At 35.6% G+C, this 15,288-nt stretch overlaps 1 protein-coding gene across 1 annotated transcript in view; it reads left to right on the plus strand.

Moving 5' to 3' along the window:
- Window positions 1-9,452, plus strand: part of LOC140155214 (uncharacterized) — a 30,744-nt gene extending 21,292 nt beyond the window's left edge. Inside the window, exons 14-24 of the mRNA XM_072177963.1 lie at window positions 95-308; window positions 818-957; window positions 2,322-2,562; window positions 3,414-3,524; window positions 4,428-4,612; window positions 5,301-5,414; window positions 6,086-6,156; window positions 6,327-6,367; window positions 6,911-7,007; window positions 7,701-7,800; window positions 8,230-9,452. Of these exons, the coding sequence (XP_072034064.1) occupies window positions 95-308; window positions 818-957; window positions 2,322-2,562; window positions 3,414-3,524; window positions 4,428-4,612; window positions 5,301-5,414; window positions 6,086-6,156; window positions 6,327-6,367; window positions 6,911-7,007; window positions 7,701-7,800; window positions 8,230-8,301 (1,386 nt within the window). The 3' untranslated portion in view covers window positions 8,302-9,452. The remainder of the gene's footprint in view (window positions 1-94; window positions 309-817; window positions 958-2,321; window positions 2,563-3,413; window positions 3,525-4,427; window positions 4,613-5,300; window positions 5,415-6,085; window positions 6,157-6,326; window positions 6,368-6,910; window positions 7,008-7,700; window positions 7,801-8,229) is intronic.
- Window positions 9,453-15,288: the final 5,836 nt, after the last annotated feature.

The following is a 15,288-nucleotide window of genomic DNA, read 5'->3' on the forward strand; positions in this document are numbered from 1 at the left end:
CTGTGGATGATATTTTATATTTTTTGATTTAGTAAATCATAAATCATCACAAGAGTGTATTAACTAATCATTTTTTACACTTTAAACTTTCCAGATAGATCACAGAGTGATTCAAGGATTTTCTCAGGGGAACGATGTATTAGTGGGACCTTTTACTAATGCTACTAAGGATATACGAGGAACTAGTGACACACAGCACACATTTTACATAGGAAATTTGGAAGCAGGAACTATGTATGAGATGTATATTTCTGCTGAAAATGCAGCAGGAGAGGGGGCATCAATCTTGCACAGGGATACAACTCTTGGTAGGTCAGTTAGAGCTATGAAAGAAAAATCTGAAAAAAACATTAGCACAACTTCTGGTCTTACTGGCATAAAGAAGAAGTAGTTATTCAACTTTGTCCAAGTGCTGCACATGTCTAATCAATTATTGTGTGTATCCTACAGGACGTTCCATTCTATTGAGGTCATATGTAGCTGTTTGGACAAAGGCAACTAGTTTCCCCATATTTCACTTTTCTTATGTACTATATAGGATCATTCCTCTTTTATTTTCATCACAAAGCCAATGGCCATAGTGAAAAGCAAGAGAGACCAAACTGCACATTATTTTGGATATTTAAGTGCATTTCTCTTCGTGTGTGTATTCCATCAACAAATGACATGGAATTTGCGTCAGAAATGAAAGAAGACATTCAAATGTTGAATAACAATTTAGTTGGTTCTTCAAGATTTTGAGAAAATCACCCAAATTTCAGTTAGAGAACATAAGGTACTGTTAATTAATTTATTAACTAATTTTTTGCATTTCCAGCTTTGGAATCCAATCTTGGACTTGTTGCTGGTAGTACTACAGGGGCTGTGATGGTTGCCTTAGTCATAATTGTCATCATATTAGTAGTGATTATCAGAAGGAAGCATGGCAAGCAAACTACTGTAGAAACACCAGACAAGGTATGTATATGATCGCATTAATGCATAATACAGAAAGGGCAGACGATACGTTAATAGTCTTTAAATTTGTAAGATTGTACTATTGGTATTGCACTGCCAAACATTAACAGAAAATTTAGAAATCAAGCTTAATGCCTTATCCTAAGTTTCTATTTTTTTTACCAAAACATATCTTTTTTGATCAAATAAATTTTCAAAAGCAAAAATAAATGTAAATTATAATACGTTTATGGGACCTTTGGACCTCCAACCGATCGATTTGAACATACCATTGGCCTGGAGAGGAGGCATCTCTGTAGACGATAAATCAATATGATCTTCATCAAGTGAGTATAACTTACCCCTCATTCATCTGTCAAGGCAGATTCGCCCCGAATCCTTTCCAAGTTTAATATAAATTTGTTCTCAATGTCACAAAATTAATGTTCTCTTTGTCCCAATACGATTGCTCTATATTAATTAACTGATGGCATTAGAAATACATAAGTTGTGTGATGAATACTTTGTGGGAACAAGTTAAATTAAATGTAGTATAAAAATGATTCTGATTTTTCTAATTGGCGTTAAATATGTTTAATACGCACCTGCATTTGAATGCTTGTTGGGGAGTAAACAAAATATTCTGTGTGCGTGACCTGAACCAAAGGTCTGTAGTGCAAATCTGTCTATTTATCCAGCATTTAGAGAATGTACTCAACCGTTGCTGTCAAAAGACTTTTGATTCTGGATTCTAGTCCTAGTATTTAATGACATTGTACCATATACGCCTACTGCAGATGCGGTAGCATACCATAATTCTCCAGTGATGTAATATAGAACATCATTAACAAACTTTAATACTTCTCGGACCTAAAGATTATAAGGGATTATACATGTGGATGATGTTGTATTCATACTTGCATCTACCAGCATCTACTGCGACATCGCCCAGAGCTAACCTTTTGATTATGCTTCTTGTGTGGCGTGTGTAAATAAACGAATTAGGTATGAAGTATGCACGCAAGGTTAACATCGTCACAATTCTGCTAAACCTAGTATGAACGTTCATTTAACATTCTAACCAAGCACATGCACCTCAAATGTAACCTGTTACCTCTCTTCCGGCAAACATAGTCCAAGGGTCACTTAAACGTACTATAACAGTTATTTGAAATTAGATTGTAATGAAAGCGATAGTATTATTTTCTATTTGTACTTATTTCTTTAACATCCTTAATTCCACTCTTTCACCCTTCAAGCAACTCAAAAGTTTTTTCTCAGCTTCCTCTATTTGAGACCATATCTAGGCCTTTGGGTTATCTGGATAATGCTTCTAGAACATTATAATGAACATGTCGTTTTCCTTATTTTAAATGATAATGCAGGACCTGGTTCAAGGCAGCCATTTTGAAAACCAAGCATTTAATCCTGACACTGGTGGATATGAAGATGTTGATTTAGATGACCAAGAATATGAAGAAGTGACATCATCACAATGGGACATTGCTTGGGAAGATTTGAATTTGTCAGGACAGATACTTGGGAAAGGAAACTTTGGTGATGTGCAGATGGCAAAAGTGAAGATAAGGAATAAATGGGTTATGGCGGCAGTGAAGACATTAAAACGTGAGTAATGTGGATTTAATTAATGTTGGGACATTGCTTGGGAAGATTTGAATCTGACAGGAAAGATACTTGGTAAGGAATCTTTGGCAATATTCAGATGACAAAAATAAAGATAAAGAACATGTGTTGTAAAGACATTAAAACTTGACTATTTTGCATTTAATTGATAGGTTCACCAAGTGACAGAAATATGTTTTCTGTATAATTATTTTTGATAAATTATATAAGTGTTGTTGACCCCATGTGTATGTCAAAATGGTAAATCACTCTTAAAAAAAAGGTTCTGTTTTTTCCTCTCAGGAGAACTCTTGGAGGTTCTTCAGAGGAATTATAAATAGAAACTTAGGACACTCAAAGTAAATTTTTGGTTCTTTAAAATTAATCAAGGGTTCCCATGAGAGGACAAAAAATGTTCCTTGTAGAAATTCTGTTTCTCATTCCATTCTGAAAAAGCCCCTGACAAACTACATAATTTATTCTAGAAGTAATCTTAATGATTTCTATATTTGGTTGAATATCTTTCAAACAAAGAGAAAAACAAATAATCACATACATACACAAAGATATGCTGAATATGTTAAAGGTCTTAGGGTTAAAATATCTAAAGAATTGGAAAATCAGATTTTGCCATACAAATATTTTATGCAGCTAATTAGGCCATGCTAGACAACCTAACGGCAAAATAAATCCACATCTTTTGTATGTGGGGGTGTGTGTGTGTGATTCTTGGACAGCATTTGATCATAAAAGAACAAATTAAGAACATTCTTTTGAAATACTTTTAGATCAGGTTGTCTAGATGTGGTCATGTCATACAATTACCACTAACTTTCTGTTTTCTGTCTTTGTAGAAGGTACACCAGAGTCAGAAAGGATACTCTTTAAAGAAGAATTTGACACTATGACCAAGATCGGCCACCATCCTAATGTGGTCAACATCTTAGGTTCATGTGAACATGCAGGTTTGTATCTTATCTAGGGGTATGATGATGACACTTATGATATATGTATCAGATGTATCTTGATTGTTTGTGGTCTTATTCCAAATATGAAACTATAAATATAATGATTGTATTGTAATACAATAGGCCTTAAAAAGGTCGATTCTGTGATTTATTCATCCGGATGATCGTAAAAATCATCAGAATTCCAGATTTTGGCACCTTTGTTAGTGTCTTAGATGTGCAAAATAAGATATTTTACAAAACTCTGTAATTTTTAGAGAGATTAGCCACATGTATTTGATTAGGGCCTCAACTTTGTCAAGATTTCTGTTTTCCTTGTTTTTACCAATTTTCTCATTTCAAAATAGCTAATGACAATTTAATGACTTATTCTTCCCTTTTAGGCAATTAATAAACAATTCTTTTTTTTTTGCACTTTCACTGGGACTATAATGGGCCTTTATAAAGGTTAGAGTTTTGTTGTTAGAGCTGCCCCCATAGTATTTTCATCAACAAAGTTAACCAGCTATGTAACTTCATTAATTGATACTATGCAATAGTATTAGTATTATGCAATACTGTTTATTTTCTAAATAATACCCCCTCTAATCAACACCCTATGATTTTCCACCCGATTCATTGCCACATAATAATAGAATGTTCATATATTTAACTAAATAAATAACATTCTTGCATAATGCACTTACAGATCTAATTTTGTAGTATTTACTGATAATATGTGGGCAGTGCCATCTTGTATTTCAAACAAGAAGTCATATTTCATAATTTTGCCCCAAGATTTTTCATTGAAAATTACTGGAAAATTCACTTCTAATAAATGCCCCTAAGAGAATATTATGCCCCGGGACGTTTATTAGATGTTGGTTGCTTTATCATGTTTATATCTTTGAATCTTTTCAGGTTCTTTTTATGTTGTGCTGGAATATGTCCACCATGGAAATCTTCGTAAGTTTCTTCGTAAATGTCGCAAGGAAAGTAAAGAAGCTGCAAAGAAGGGACAAGCTGTTACCAACCTGAGCCCAGATCAACTGCTTAACTTTGCCATAGGTGTTGCCAAGGCGATGAAACACATCTCTGATTGTGGGGTAAGTAGTTTAACTTACCTTCACTTAACATAATAGAACTGTGATGGAAAATAGGGTGTTATTCACAATTTCACACTTTCAGGCACAAGACAATTTTATTTTTTGTTTCCCTGCTTATCACTACTGTTATGTGGTGATAATATAATGATGTTTTTATATGATGTTTGTTTTTTGCTGTTTTGGTGTTACAAATCATTGCCTTGTTCTGGCAATAAGCCAAATCGCTATTGTAACTTCCGGTTTTTTTAGGACACTTTGCCCTTTGACCTATCTGGAAAATTCAGAAAAATTCGGGTTTTGTGCGTACAAAATATAATTTAAAGCGTGTTACTAGAATAAAAACAAACTTAAAAAACATTATTATTAAATGAATTAATTATTTAAATATTTTTAATGATAACATTATGACAATAATAAATAAATTATTAATAATTACAGCAATTTTCCCGATAGGTCAAAGGACAAAGTGTCCTAAAACTGCAAAAACTGTCCCACAATGCATTGCAAACTTCCAATGCCGATTGGGCTTATTTGTATTTTTTTTTTGGTATGAATTTGATCAAATTAATACTGTCATTATTTTGCATTTGTTAAACTAGAATACAGATATTGCTTGTAACCATTGTTGTGCATCTATCATCTCATATAACAAAGGTTTTGTATTTATTATTTATTTATTTATTTTTAGATAATTCATCGAGACTTAGCAGCCAGGAATATCTTGGTTGGTAGAGGCTACACACCCAAAGTGTCTGATTTTGGTATGTCTCGTGAACAAGATGTGTATGTTCAAGCTTCATCGGTAGGTATTGGTTTCATAGCTTGGTAATATCTTAAGACGTAGCAGCCAGGAATGCTCTGGTTGGTAGAGGCTACACACCCGAAGTGTCTGACTTTGGTATGTCTCGTGAACAAGATGTGTATGTACAAGCTTCATCGGTAGGTATTGGTTTCATATTTTGGTATAAATTACAACAAAAGCGTAGACTATTTTATAGGGCAAATACATGCCAACACTTTTTTAATACCCTTCAGTAGAGTTCCTTTGCACACTCTTTTGGCTGATATACAGCGCATGGACTACATAAATATGGAACTGGGGTCCTGATTGCATCACATCATGAACTAGCAGTTATTGAACAGGTCCTGCATAGTGTGGACCTGATGTAAACAGGTTCTTTTAATTTCTAATAACTGTACATTGGCAAAGTGCTATGGGTTTTTGTTGAGATCTGTAGAACAAATATAATATCTGCGAAACACAGGGTAACTGTTTCATTACAAATTCCATTACAAGTTAAAAGTCAAAAACTGAAGAATTAAAAGCTCCTGTAATGCAAATATTTTTAGATATCTGGATTGCAGATTAAAGATTTAAAAATTTTAATGTTTGTATTCAATATATATTTGAATTGATTGTAAAATTTGATAAGATTATATTGAGATTCAATATTTAAATATTTTATTTTCCAGCGTCGTGTTCCAACCAGATGGCTGTCCATTGAATCAATGACAAAGAAAATGTACTCTACCAAGAGTGATGTGTAAGTGATTTCATTAAATTTCATTTTATTAGTAAATCTACATCTGTAGTTTTTTGACATTTATGATATGAAAGTAAAATGGCCAAGGAGGATGAGAGATGGACAAGGAGAATTCATCAGGGATCATCTGTTACTTTAGATATTCTTTTTTATCCTCTTTTATATTTCAGGTGGTCATTTGGTATCTTACTGTGGGAGATAGTTACTTTTGGTAAGTTACTAAATTTCTAGGATTTTTAGTTAGTGATATTTTATTGTTGTGATACAATCTTCTCAATTGCTACATACAGGTGCAAATCCTGAGCAATGACAAAGAATGACAGGAACCATATCAATTCATTTGAGATGTGGTGTTATACTATCTGGAGTATCTTGGAAAGATAAGACAAACATCTAGGTCCTGGATAAGTTGGCGTGGACTTAAATATCCGAAAGTCAATCAGTGAGGGGAAATTGTGCTACTTTGACCACATTGTTGTAAGAAAAGATGGTTTACTTGAGAAGTAGATTCTTCTGGAAGATGTGGAAGGCCATCGTGGAAGGGCATGTCCATCAACATCTTGGACAAATGATGTGAAGAATGTTTCATCACACAGAATTATGATGCAACATATTTGGCTTCTAATAGAAGTAGATGGCATACTCTTATGAAGACACAACAGTGCAATCTTGAGCCATCTGACCCAGGGATAGAGATATGTATTTGTATAGTAAGAATAAAAAATATTTCTCCTTCTCCTTTAATTTTGATTAGGTGGTACCCCCTACTCAGATATGGAAACCAAGCATTTGGCCTATCAGTTGACAGATGGATACCGTATGCCAAAACCTGAAAACTGTGAAGATGACATGTAAGATATAAAAAGAAATGAGGATAGAGATATAAGTTTAAAAAACAGGAGTGAATGTGAGAATGAGAATCAACTCAAGAGATTTTGAGATATGGATATACTGTATATCAAAACCTGCAAAATAAAGGTGATATGTAAAAAGTTAGGAGGGACCAAGATCTCAGGAATCTATGACAATCAATTTATTCACTAGTTGGTATACCTTTTTAATATTATGATACATCTTAAAATATAAAAAATAAATAAATTTACTTGCTGATTAACCCTAATACTCCAATGAGTTTTTTGCTATCACAAGGAAAGAAAAAAAAAAAGAAGATGAAGAAAGAAGTCACTTGGTACCCACAGGATTCAAACCATAAACCCCTCTGTGTGCCAACCACAGAGTCACTGACTGGTAGGTAGCCACAGGGGTTTCACTGGCCTGGTCAGTGATTCTGTGTTACATGACTTGGGGTGATTGCATCATGGGATGCATGTGCAGTGGTTTTCCTTGTTAGATTTTGTTAGATTTGGCAGTATTAGAGTTAAGGTTGATTAACATTTGAATTAATAAAATAGGACTGAAGACCAACACAGAAACAAATACAAAAACAAAAATTGGCAATGTCAGGATGAGGCTTAAAACTCACTTTACTCACTAACGTAATATTGCTTTTGTCACAAATATTCTTTGTTATTTGTTGATTTTAGGTATCAACTGATGTTACAATGTTGGCATGAGGACCCTGATGCTAGGCCTTCATTCAAAGACATTGTGGATATCCTCACTAATATGGCAACGCAAGACAAGGTAAATAATATCATTCTATTCTCTCATTGTTTTCGAAGTTATTAAAACATTTGATCATAAAATATGTAGTTATAAAGGATCTCAAAGCTTATGTTGTATTTCTGAAGCATATTGCATCAGAGACATTCACCTTTTTTGATTTTGTTAATTGATCACAAATATTTTACTCCTGCTTAAAATTGCTTTGCCCTACATTATTTAAAAGGTAAAAACCAAAGGTATTTTATTTTAAAAAACAATTGCCCAAAATATTTCACATATCTGTAAAATGTTCATTACAAGATGCATTAAAAGTTCTATCCTCTGTTGCGATCAGTTCTTTCCAACTTTAATCGTGAATTAAATTATTAGCTGTGGATCTGTTATAACTACGTGATTGAACTAGACATAATAATTTCACTGAACGGCTGTATTGTCTTGTGTTTTCAGATCTACATGTCAACTCACTTCTATGAGAATTTCAAATATGCTGCAATAAGTCTGGACAAAGATGATAAATAGGCTTGTGGTAGGCCAGTAATGAGGAAAATATACCAGAATCTGAGGCAAATGATGCATATGGGCTCCCTTAACATTTTTAGGCACAATCTAAATTATAGGTACAAACTAAAAGTGCCATGATCCTGAAAAAATCCCACCAGCAAATAAGAGGAAGGAGCTCGCTATTTGTTTGTAAAATTTACCCTTAGTCAAAGGAGACCATGTGTCTATCAGGTGAATCTATACTGTATTTTGATTGAGTATGGTACTAGTTTACACTGTAAAACAACATCTAGAAATAATAAGTTACAGTAAAAGTGTCTAATACCTGAACATGCATTTCAAATTCCTAAACATCACATTTAAATGATGAATGTTAGCCATCAAAATTCAACATGTTAAGCAATAAATATTTACAAATATATCAAGAAAGTGTTTAATTCCTAGACACTATTTCCCCACTGTAATGAGAACATTTTGATCACAATTTGTGTAATTATATAACCTACGTATTGATGCTATAGTTGAATAATGTAACAAATTATCATGTAAGAAAAAAATAACATTCTTTATAATCAACAAACTTCTTTAGAACTCAAGAGGTACACATATTTGTTAAAATGTTTAATTCTAGGAATCTTATGGATGTTTATGTTCCTGTATATATCTTCCTATAAATAGGGGAATGTTGTGTGTATGTGGGTCCACGCAAAAGCTCCGTCAGTTTCGATCCAAATGTCGCCAAATTCATACGGGAGATCAAGGAATATACGACAATGTGTTTAAAATTTATTTGGTTGAAAACGGTCAAGAATTGGCCTCAAAATCAGTAAAAAGTGGGGTTTTCGGGCAAATTTATAGCGGTCGTTTCTTTACGGCCTATGCCAACCAACGCATCCACATGTCTAGCATAAACTGCGCCGTTAGCGCGTCAGCGTACACGACGTGCGCCACTTGACTTGCACGCACGGGTGCGGCGTGCGCATAGCCAACTTGCGCTCTGGGTTATGGTGTACAGGATATGGGATAACGGGATTAGGCCTACAAAGACATAAATATCGTAAGGGTACGGGAGGGGAAAAGAGAAGAAAGAAGAACATAAAAAGGTAGGCCTACTTTGGATGGATTACAGGTACGGGGTTGTGGTTTAACGGGATGGGGTTACGAGATTACCAAGATGATAAAAATCGGAAGGATTCGGAAGGAATGAGGAATTTTCAATGAGTCTACCTGTACAGTAATTCCTCCTGTTTGAGTGAATGCTTCCGTGTCCCGCTAGTGTATATTAAAGCTTATCAGTAATCATGTAATTCCTCATTGTTGTTACATATAATAGTTTGACGCAGTAAAAACATAAATAATGGGCGAGGTGCAGCTATTATTTGGATGTTTTTTACTGCCGAGGACATATTTTTTGGGTGTGCTGGATAGCACAGCAACATTTATTTCTATTCTTTCAATGCAAAAGAGAAAATAAAAAATGTCACTTTTTTGCCCAAATATTACAATTTGTTTACACCATGGTAAAGTACCTATGTGCATCCACAGCAAAAGTGACAGCGTGTATTGCAGACAGATTATACATGTAGCCTTGTGTAGTGCTCTGCCTAAAATATGTATGGTTTACTGCATTCCATACACAATCAGGGCACATTATTTTAAATATAGTGCCTTCATTGCATTGTGACAAATAACAGTGCTGGATTTCAATAATGGCTGTGAGGGTAATAGAATGTAAAATAAAGTTGATCTTTTCTTTTCTTCAAGATAATTTGTTGTGTTATGGTTCTAGCACCAGTGACCTCGCCCGACGGAAGGCGCTTGCTTGGTATGCATTTTGGAAACTGGAGCATCTGTGGAGAAGTCCAACAATTACTGTTGCAACAAAAGTCAAGCTGTTTAACACCACTTGTGTTACAGTATTGCTCTATGGCTGTGAGTCCTGGGTGATATCTACTGATATGGAAAATAAGATCAACGCTTTTGGTACATCATGTTACAGGATAATGCTGAACATCAAGCGCACCGACCATGTTAGTAATGAAAGGGTCTATACCATCACCAACACTGTGCCTCTTATCAACTCTGTCAGATCACGACAACTACGATTCCTGGGACATATCCTGAGGATGCAGGAAGATGAACCATGCAGAAGATATGCTCTCTACACCCTATCACATGGTAAAAGAAGACCTGGAAGGCAAAGAACATCCTACTTGTCTTATGTGCAAAAACTGTTGGGGGATTTCGACAACTTTCTGCTGCCAGATGCCATTGCCACTTTGGCTTCAGATCGTAGTACATGGAGAAACTTTGTAGTCGCCTGCTTCGCAGCCGAATGAAATGAAATGAAATGAATGAATATGGTTATAATATGTTTCTAAAAAGATTCAGGTGGGATTATTCACTTGTTCTTTGTATTGATGGAATCTGGCAATATCATTTAATTATTGCATCTCATGTGCAACAGGACAATTTTGTGTTAAAACATTTTTGAACATTACATCTCATCCGTGAAATGTGTTACTTAAATTCATCAAGCATCAATGTTTTGAAGTGAAAATGAAAATTGTACACATCTCTCTTTCATCAAATGTTGTTTTACTGCATTGTTCATTGTATTGTTCTCATTGCACACTTTAACAGTTTATTTTAAGTTATATTATCTTGTTTTATACAAAAAAAAAATTCTCTGTTGTTTACAATAGCACCCTGTTCTGTCAATCAAAATTTAAAGCACTTTGTAAATACTATGTTAAGTTATATAATGTTATGTTATATACAATGAGAATCTATAAATGTGTACATATGGTCATTAAATGTGGGTATTAATTAGATATCTTACATAACTTGTATAAAATGAACAATAACTATTCATAACCTCCACGTATCACGCCATATGTGTGTCCCAAACAAATTGGTTGTTAGATGATTTATGCACACCGCGGTGTACCGGCGCAGAGGTTATTGATATCCATTCATAACCTCATTAATATACGCAGCAAGTGCGATCCAATTAGAGGTTAATAACTGCGCATCGGTTATTTGGAGGGCATTGTGAAAAATCTAAAGGTCCAAAGGCAAAATGTTTAGATTTTTCACAATGCCCGACATATAACCGATGCAAAGTTATTAACCTCATTCATAACCGTCACTTTGATCTTTTAACTTTACAAAATAACACAAAATTTTCCTCAAAAGTTTGTAAAATAAACAATTTTACATCTTCCCTTTCCCAAAATCGATCAGGCTAAAACAAAGCGACCAATAACAAAAGTGCGTATCAGAATCTGTGCAAATATGGTAGCGCGCAATCCAAATACGGCAGCCAGCGCAGCAAGCAGTTCGTTGGGACGCACAAAAGCGGCGCGCACGAGAATTCAATTGTGTGCGACATTGGAACAACTACGCATTTTGCGGTCAATTGTGAGATATTAATGACCTCGATTTGCGTTCGCGTTTTCACAAATAATAAGATATGATTGGATCGCACGCATCGCGTTTATTAATGAGGTTATGAATCAGTGATAATAACTTTTAACTACGTGGACGCAAATGCAGGTCATTGAAAAAGTATAATGACCGCGTCTCGTGACGTAGCTAAAGGTACAATGACCGCGTTACGTGACATGTTACGTGTTCGAACAATTTACGCAGACGCTGGCTGCCGTATTTGGACATCGCATGATTGCATGCTAGTGTGATTGGTCGCTAGCGGAATATCGACTTTTTGAAGGGCGAAGTATAAGTTTTTGTTGAGTGATGAGTTAATAATGATGGTTATGAATTCGGTTAATAACTTTGCATCAGTTATATGTCGGGAATTTTGAAAAATCTAAACATTTTGCTTTGGACCTCGGAATATCCCTCGGTTCCAAAGGCAAAATGTTTAGATTTTTCACAATGCCCTCCAAATAACTAATGCGCAGTTATTAACCTATAAATGGTCTGCAATAGACCTATTTCCCATCATGCCCTATTACAGGGGGTATGACGTACATCTGATGGTCTCCAAGAGGTCTTTGTGATTTTTTTTGTCTTAAGATGGGCATATTGATTCCATAAAATAGATCCTCATAAATCCATCAATGTTACAAATGTAGTACGGTGTTGAATGCAAGTCATGCTGTTAAAGAGTGATGTAGAACGTTTGCGTAAGAGATTACCAACAGTGGAAAACTGTTACTTGTCATTAGATTTTCACCATTGAGTCTATAAAACAAAAAAAGTAAACAAGTAACTTTTATTCCTGATGACCCAATGCCAATATTGTCTGGAAAAGCTTTTTTTTGGCTTCTGAAAGGTATCAGTCATCATCCGCCATTACTATTCATGAATTGATTTATAAAGAAGATTCCCTTTTTTCCAATGACAGCACCAGCAAAAATTTCTGTATCCTAATGAACTGAGTGCGTCTACACACCTATGAAGATGATGAATTTTGTGATACTTGATAGCCAGAATGCAGCAAAAGTACCCCCTGGAATAGATCATGATGGGAAGAAAAGAAGATGCCTATTATATTAATGTTTAGTCTAGTTGCGCTTTCCAGCATACCCAAGTAGCTTTGACTCAGATGTTTCAATATCATGACCATGTGTTAATATTATTCTATTTCAAAAGTGATTTTCAAATGTTACATTATTATACAGTACATGGCATTAAATACAGAAAGTTCTTTTAAATATTAGTGTATGTCTGTTTTTTTCCTGTCCATGTTTTTTTTATTTTTGCTGTTGTTTTTTATCTGAGTGTATGGTGTTGTGTGCATTAAGCTTAGATACTACACCAGGCACAAAAAGAAACTTGTCAGTTATATTCATCCTTGCTGTTCAATAACTTGATAATTTTGGATTATTCTGAAATATACATTTTGTTAATTGGACTTTGCTTTCTCATTGGACACCCTGTTTGTGAAAAACGAACAAGAATTGACCAAGATATGCGCCTCCAAAGCCTCAAACCCCAAAATCAAAAGTTGCAGTTTCAACGATTTTCAATGGGAACGCATCGTTGTATTGCACACAAGCACCACGGGCCAATCAATAAAGCACACAGTGTAACAGGCACAATTGAATCGTTAAAATTAGAACTTTTCATTTTGGTGTTTGAGAGTTTTGAGGCGCATATCTTGGTCAATTGTTGCTCAACGTCCAATTAACAAAATGTATATTTCAGAATAATCCAAAATCTAATGAATATAACTGACGAGTTTCTTTTTGTGCCTGGTGTATATAAAAGTAATTATGATGCAATTATGAAATTTGACAAATTCGTCACTTCATTTATAACAAGGGGACATTTTCTTAACATGGATTATTAGGCATGTATGCTACACATACACAAAACCCTGTAAATGTACTGCAGCAATATCCCCGAAAATTGTATTGCAATGCATCAACAGAACTCATTTTGTCACTCACATCTCAGTCTCATTTCATACTCATTCACTCACTTGTCTCACACATTCACTCTCACTCACCTATTTGCTCATTACTCACTCTCACCCATCTCACACACCCAATAACCTATCACACAGACTCACTCACCTACTTGCTCATCTCACAGCCACTCATCCAAACCGTCACACACTCTTACTGATCATGCTCACTTGTATCTACTCACCCCCACCCATCTCACACACCTAATCACTCATCACACAGACTCACTCACCTACTTGCTCATCTCACAGCCACTCATCCAAACAGTCACACACTCTTACTCATCATGCTTACTGTTTTACTCACTCTCACCCACCTCACACACCCAATCACTCATCACACAGACTCACTCACCTACTTGCTCATCTCACAGCCACTCATCCAAACAGTCACACACTCTTACTCATCATGCTTACTGTTTTACTCACTCTCAGCCACCTCACACACCCAATCACTCATCACACAGACTCACTCACCTACTTGCTCATCTCACAGCCACTCATCCAAACAGTCACACACTCTTACTCATCATGCTTACTGTTTTACTCACTCTCACCCACCTCACACACCCAATCACTCATCACACAGACTCACTCACCTACTTGCTCATCTCACAGCCACTCATCCAAACAGTCACACACTCTTACTCATCATGCTTACTGTTTTACTCACTCTCAGCCACCTCACACACCTAATCACTCATCACACAGACTCACTCACCCACTTGCTCATCTCACAGCCACTCATCCAAACCGTCACACACTCTTTCTCATCATGCTTACTGTTTTACTCACTCTCACCCACCTCACACACCTAATCACTCATCTCACAGACTCACTTACCTACTTGCTCATCTCACAGCCACTCATCCAAACAGTCACACACTCTTACTCATCATGCTTACTGTTTTACTCACTCTCAGCCACCTCACACACCTAATCACTCATCACACAGACTCACCCCCCCACTTGCTCATCTCACAGCCACTCATCCAAACCGTCACACACTCTTTCTCATCATGCTTACTGTTTTACTCACTCTCACCCACCCCACACACCTAATCACTCATCTCATGGACTCACTCACCTACTTGCTCTTCTCTCACTCATTTCTCTCACCAATCTCACACACACTCACTGAAAAACACTCACCAAATCATTCAAATACTTACACCACACCCACACCGCATTAGTCTAGCACTATCACCTATTTATCAGTCACCTATTGGGGCTTTCACCAGGACTCACATTCACATGTCATATACCCATTTAATCTCATCTCACTCAATCGCCTACCCACCCCCTGACTCGCTCAATACACTCCCTCTTTTGTTCACACACATTAATTTATTCACTCAATCAATCAATAATACTTTTCTCATTCAGTAGTTTGTTAAATCTCAAAACACCAGTGCAGAGGGTGTGTCCAATTTCCTTGGGTAAGAAAAAGCATGTTTGTCAAGATCAGAGGGAACTTTGACAAAAAGTTTGACTACTTTGCTTTGTCGAATATTGAAAAAAAACACCACATAGTCTGAGTTAATTTAAATCAAATGTTGGTGTTTTAT

Source organism: Amphiura filiformis, chromosome 1 (genome assembly GCF_039555335.1).
Source record: "Amphiura filiformis chromosome 1, Afil_fr2py, whole genome shotgun sequence".
In the NCBI taxonomy this organism is placed as follows: Eukaryota; Metazoa; Echinodermata; class Ophiuroidea; order Amphilepidida; family Amphiuridae; genus Amphiura; species Amphiura filiformis.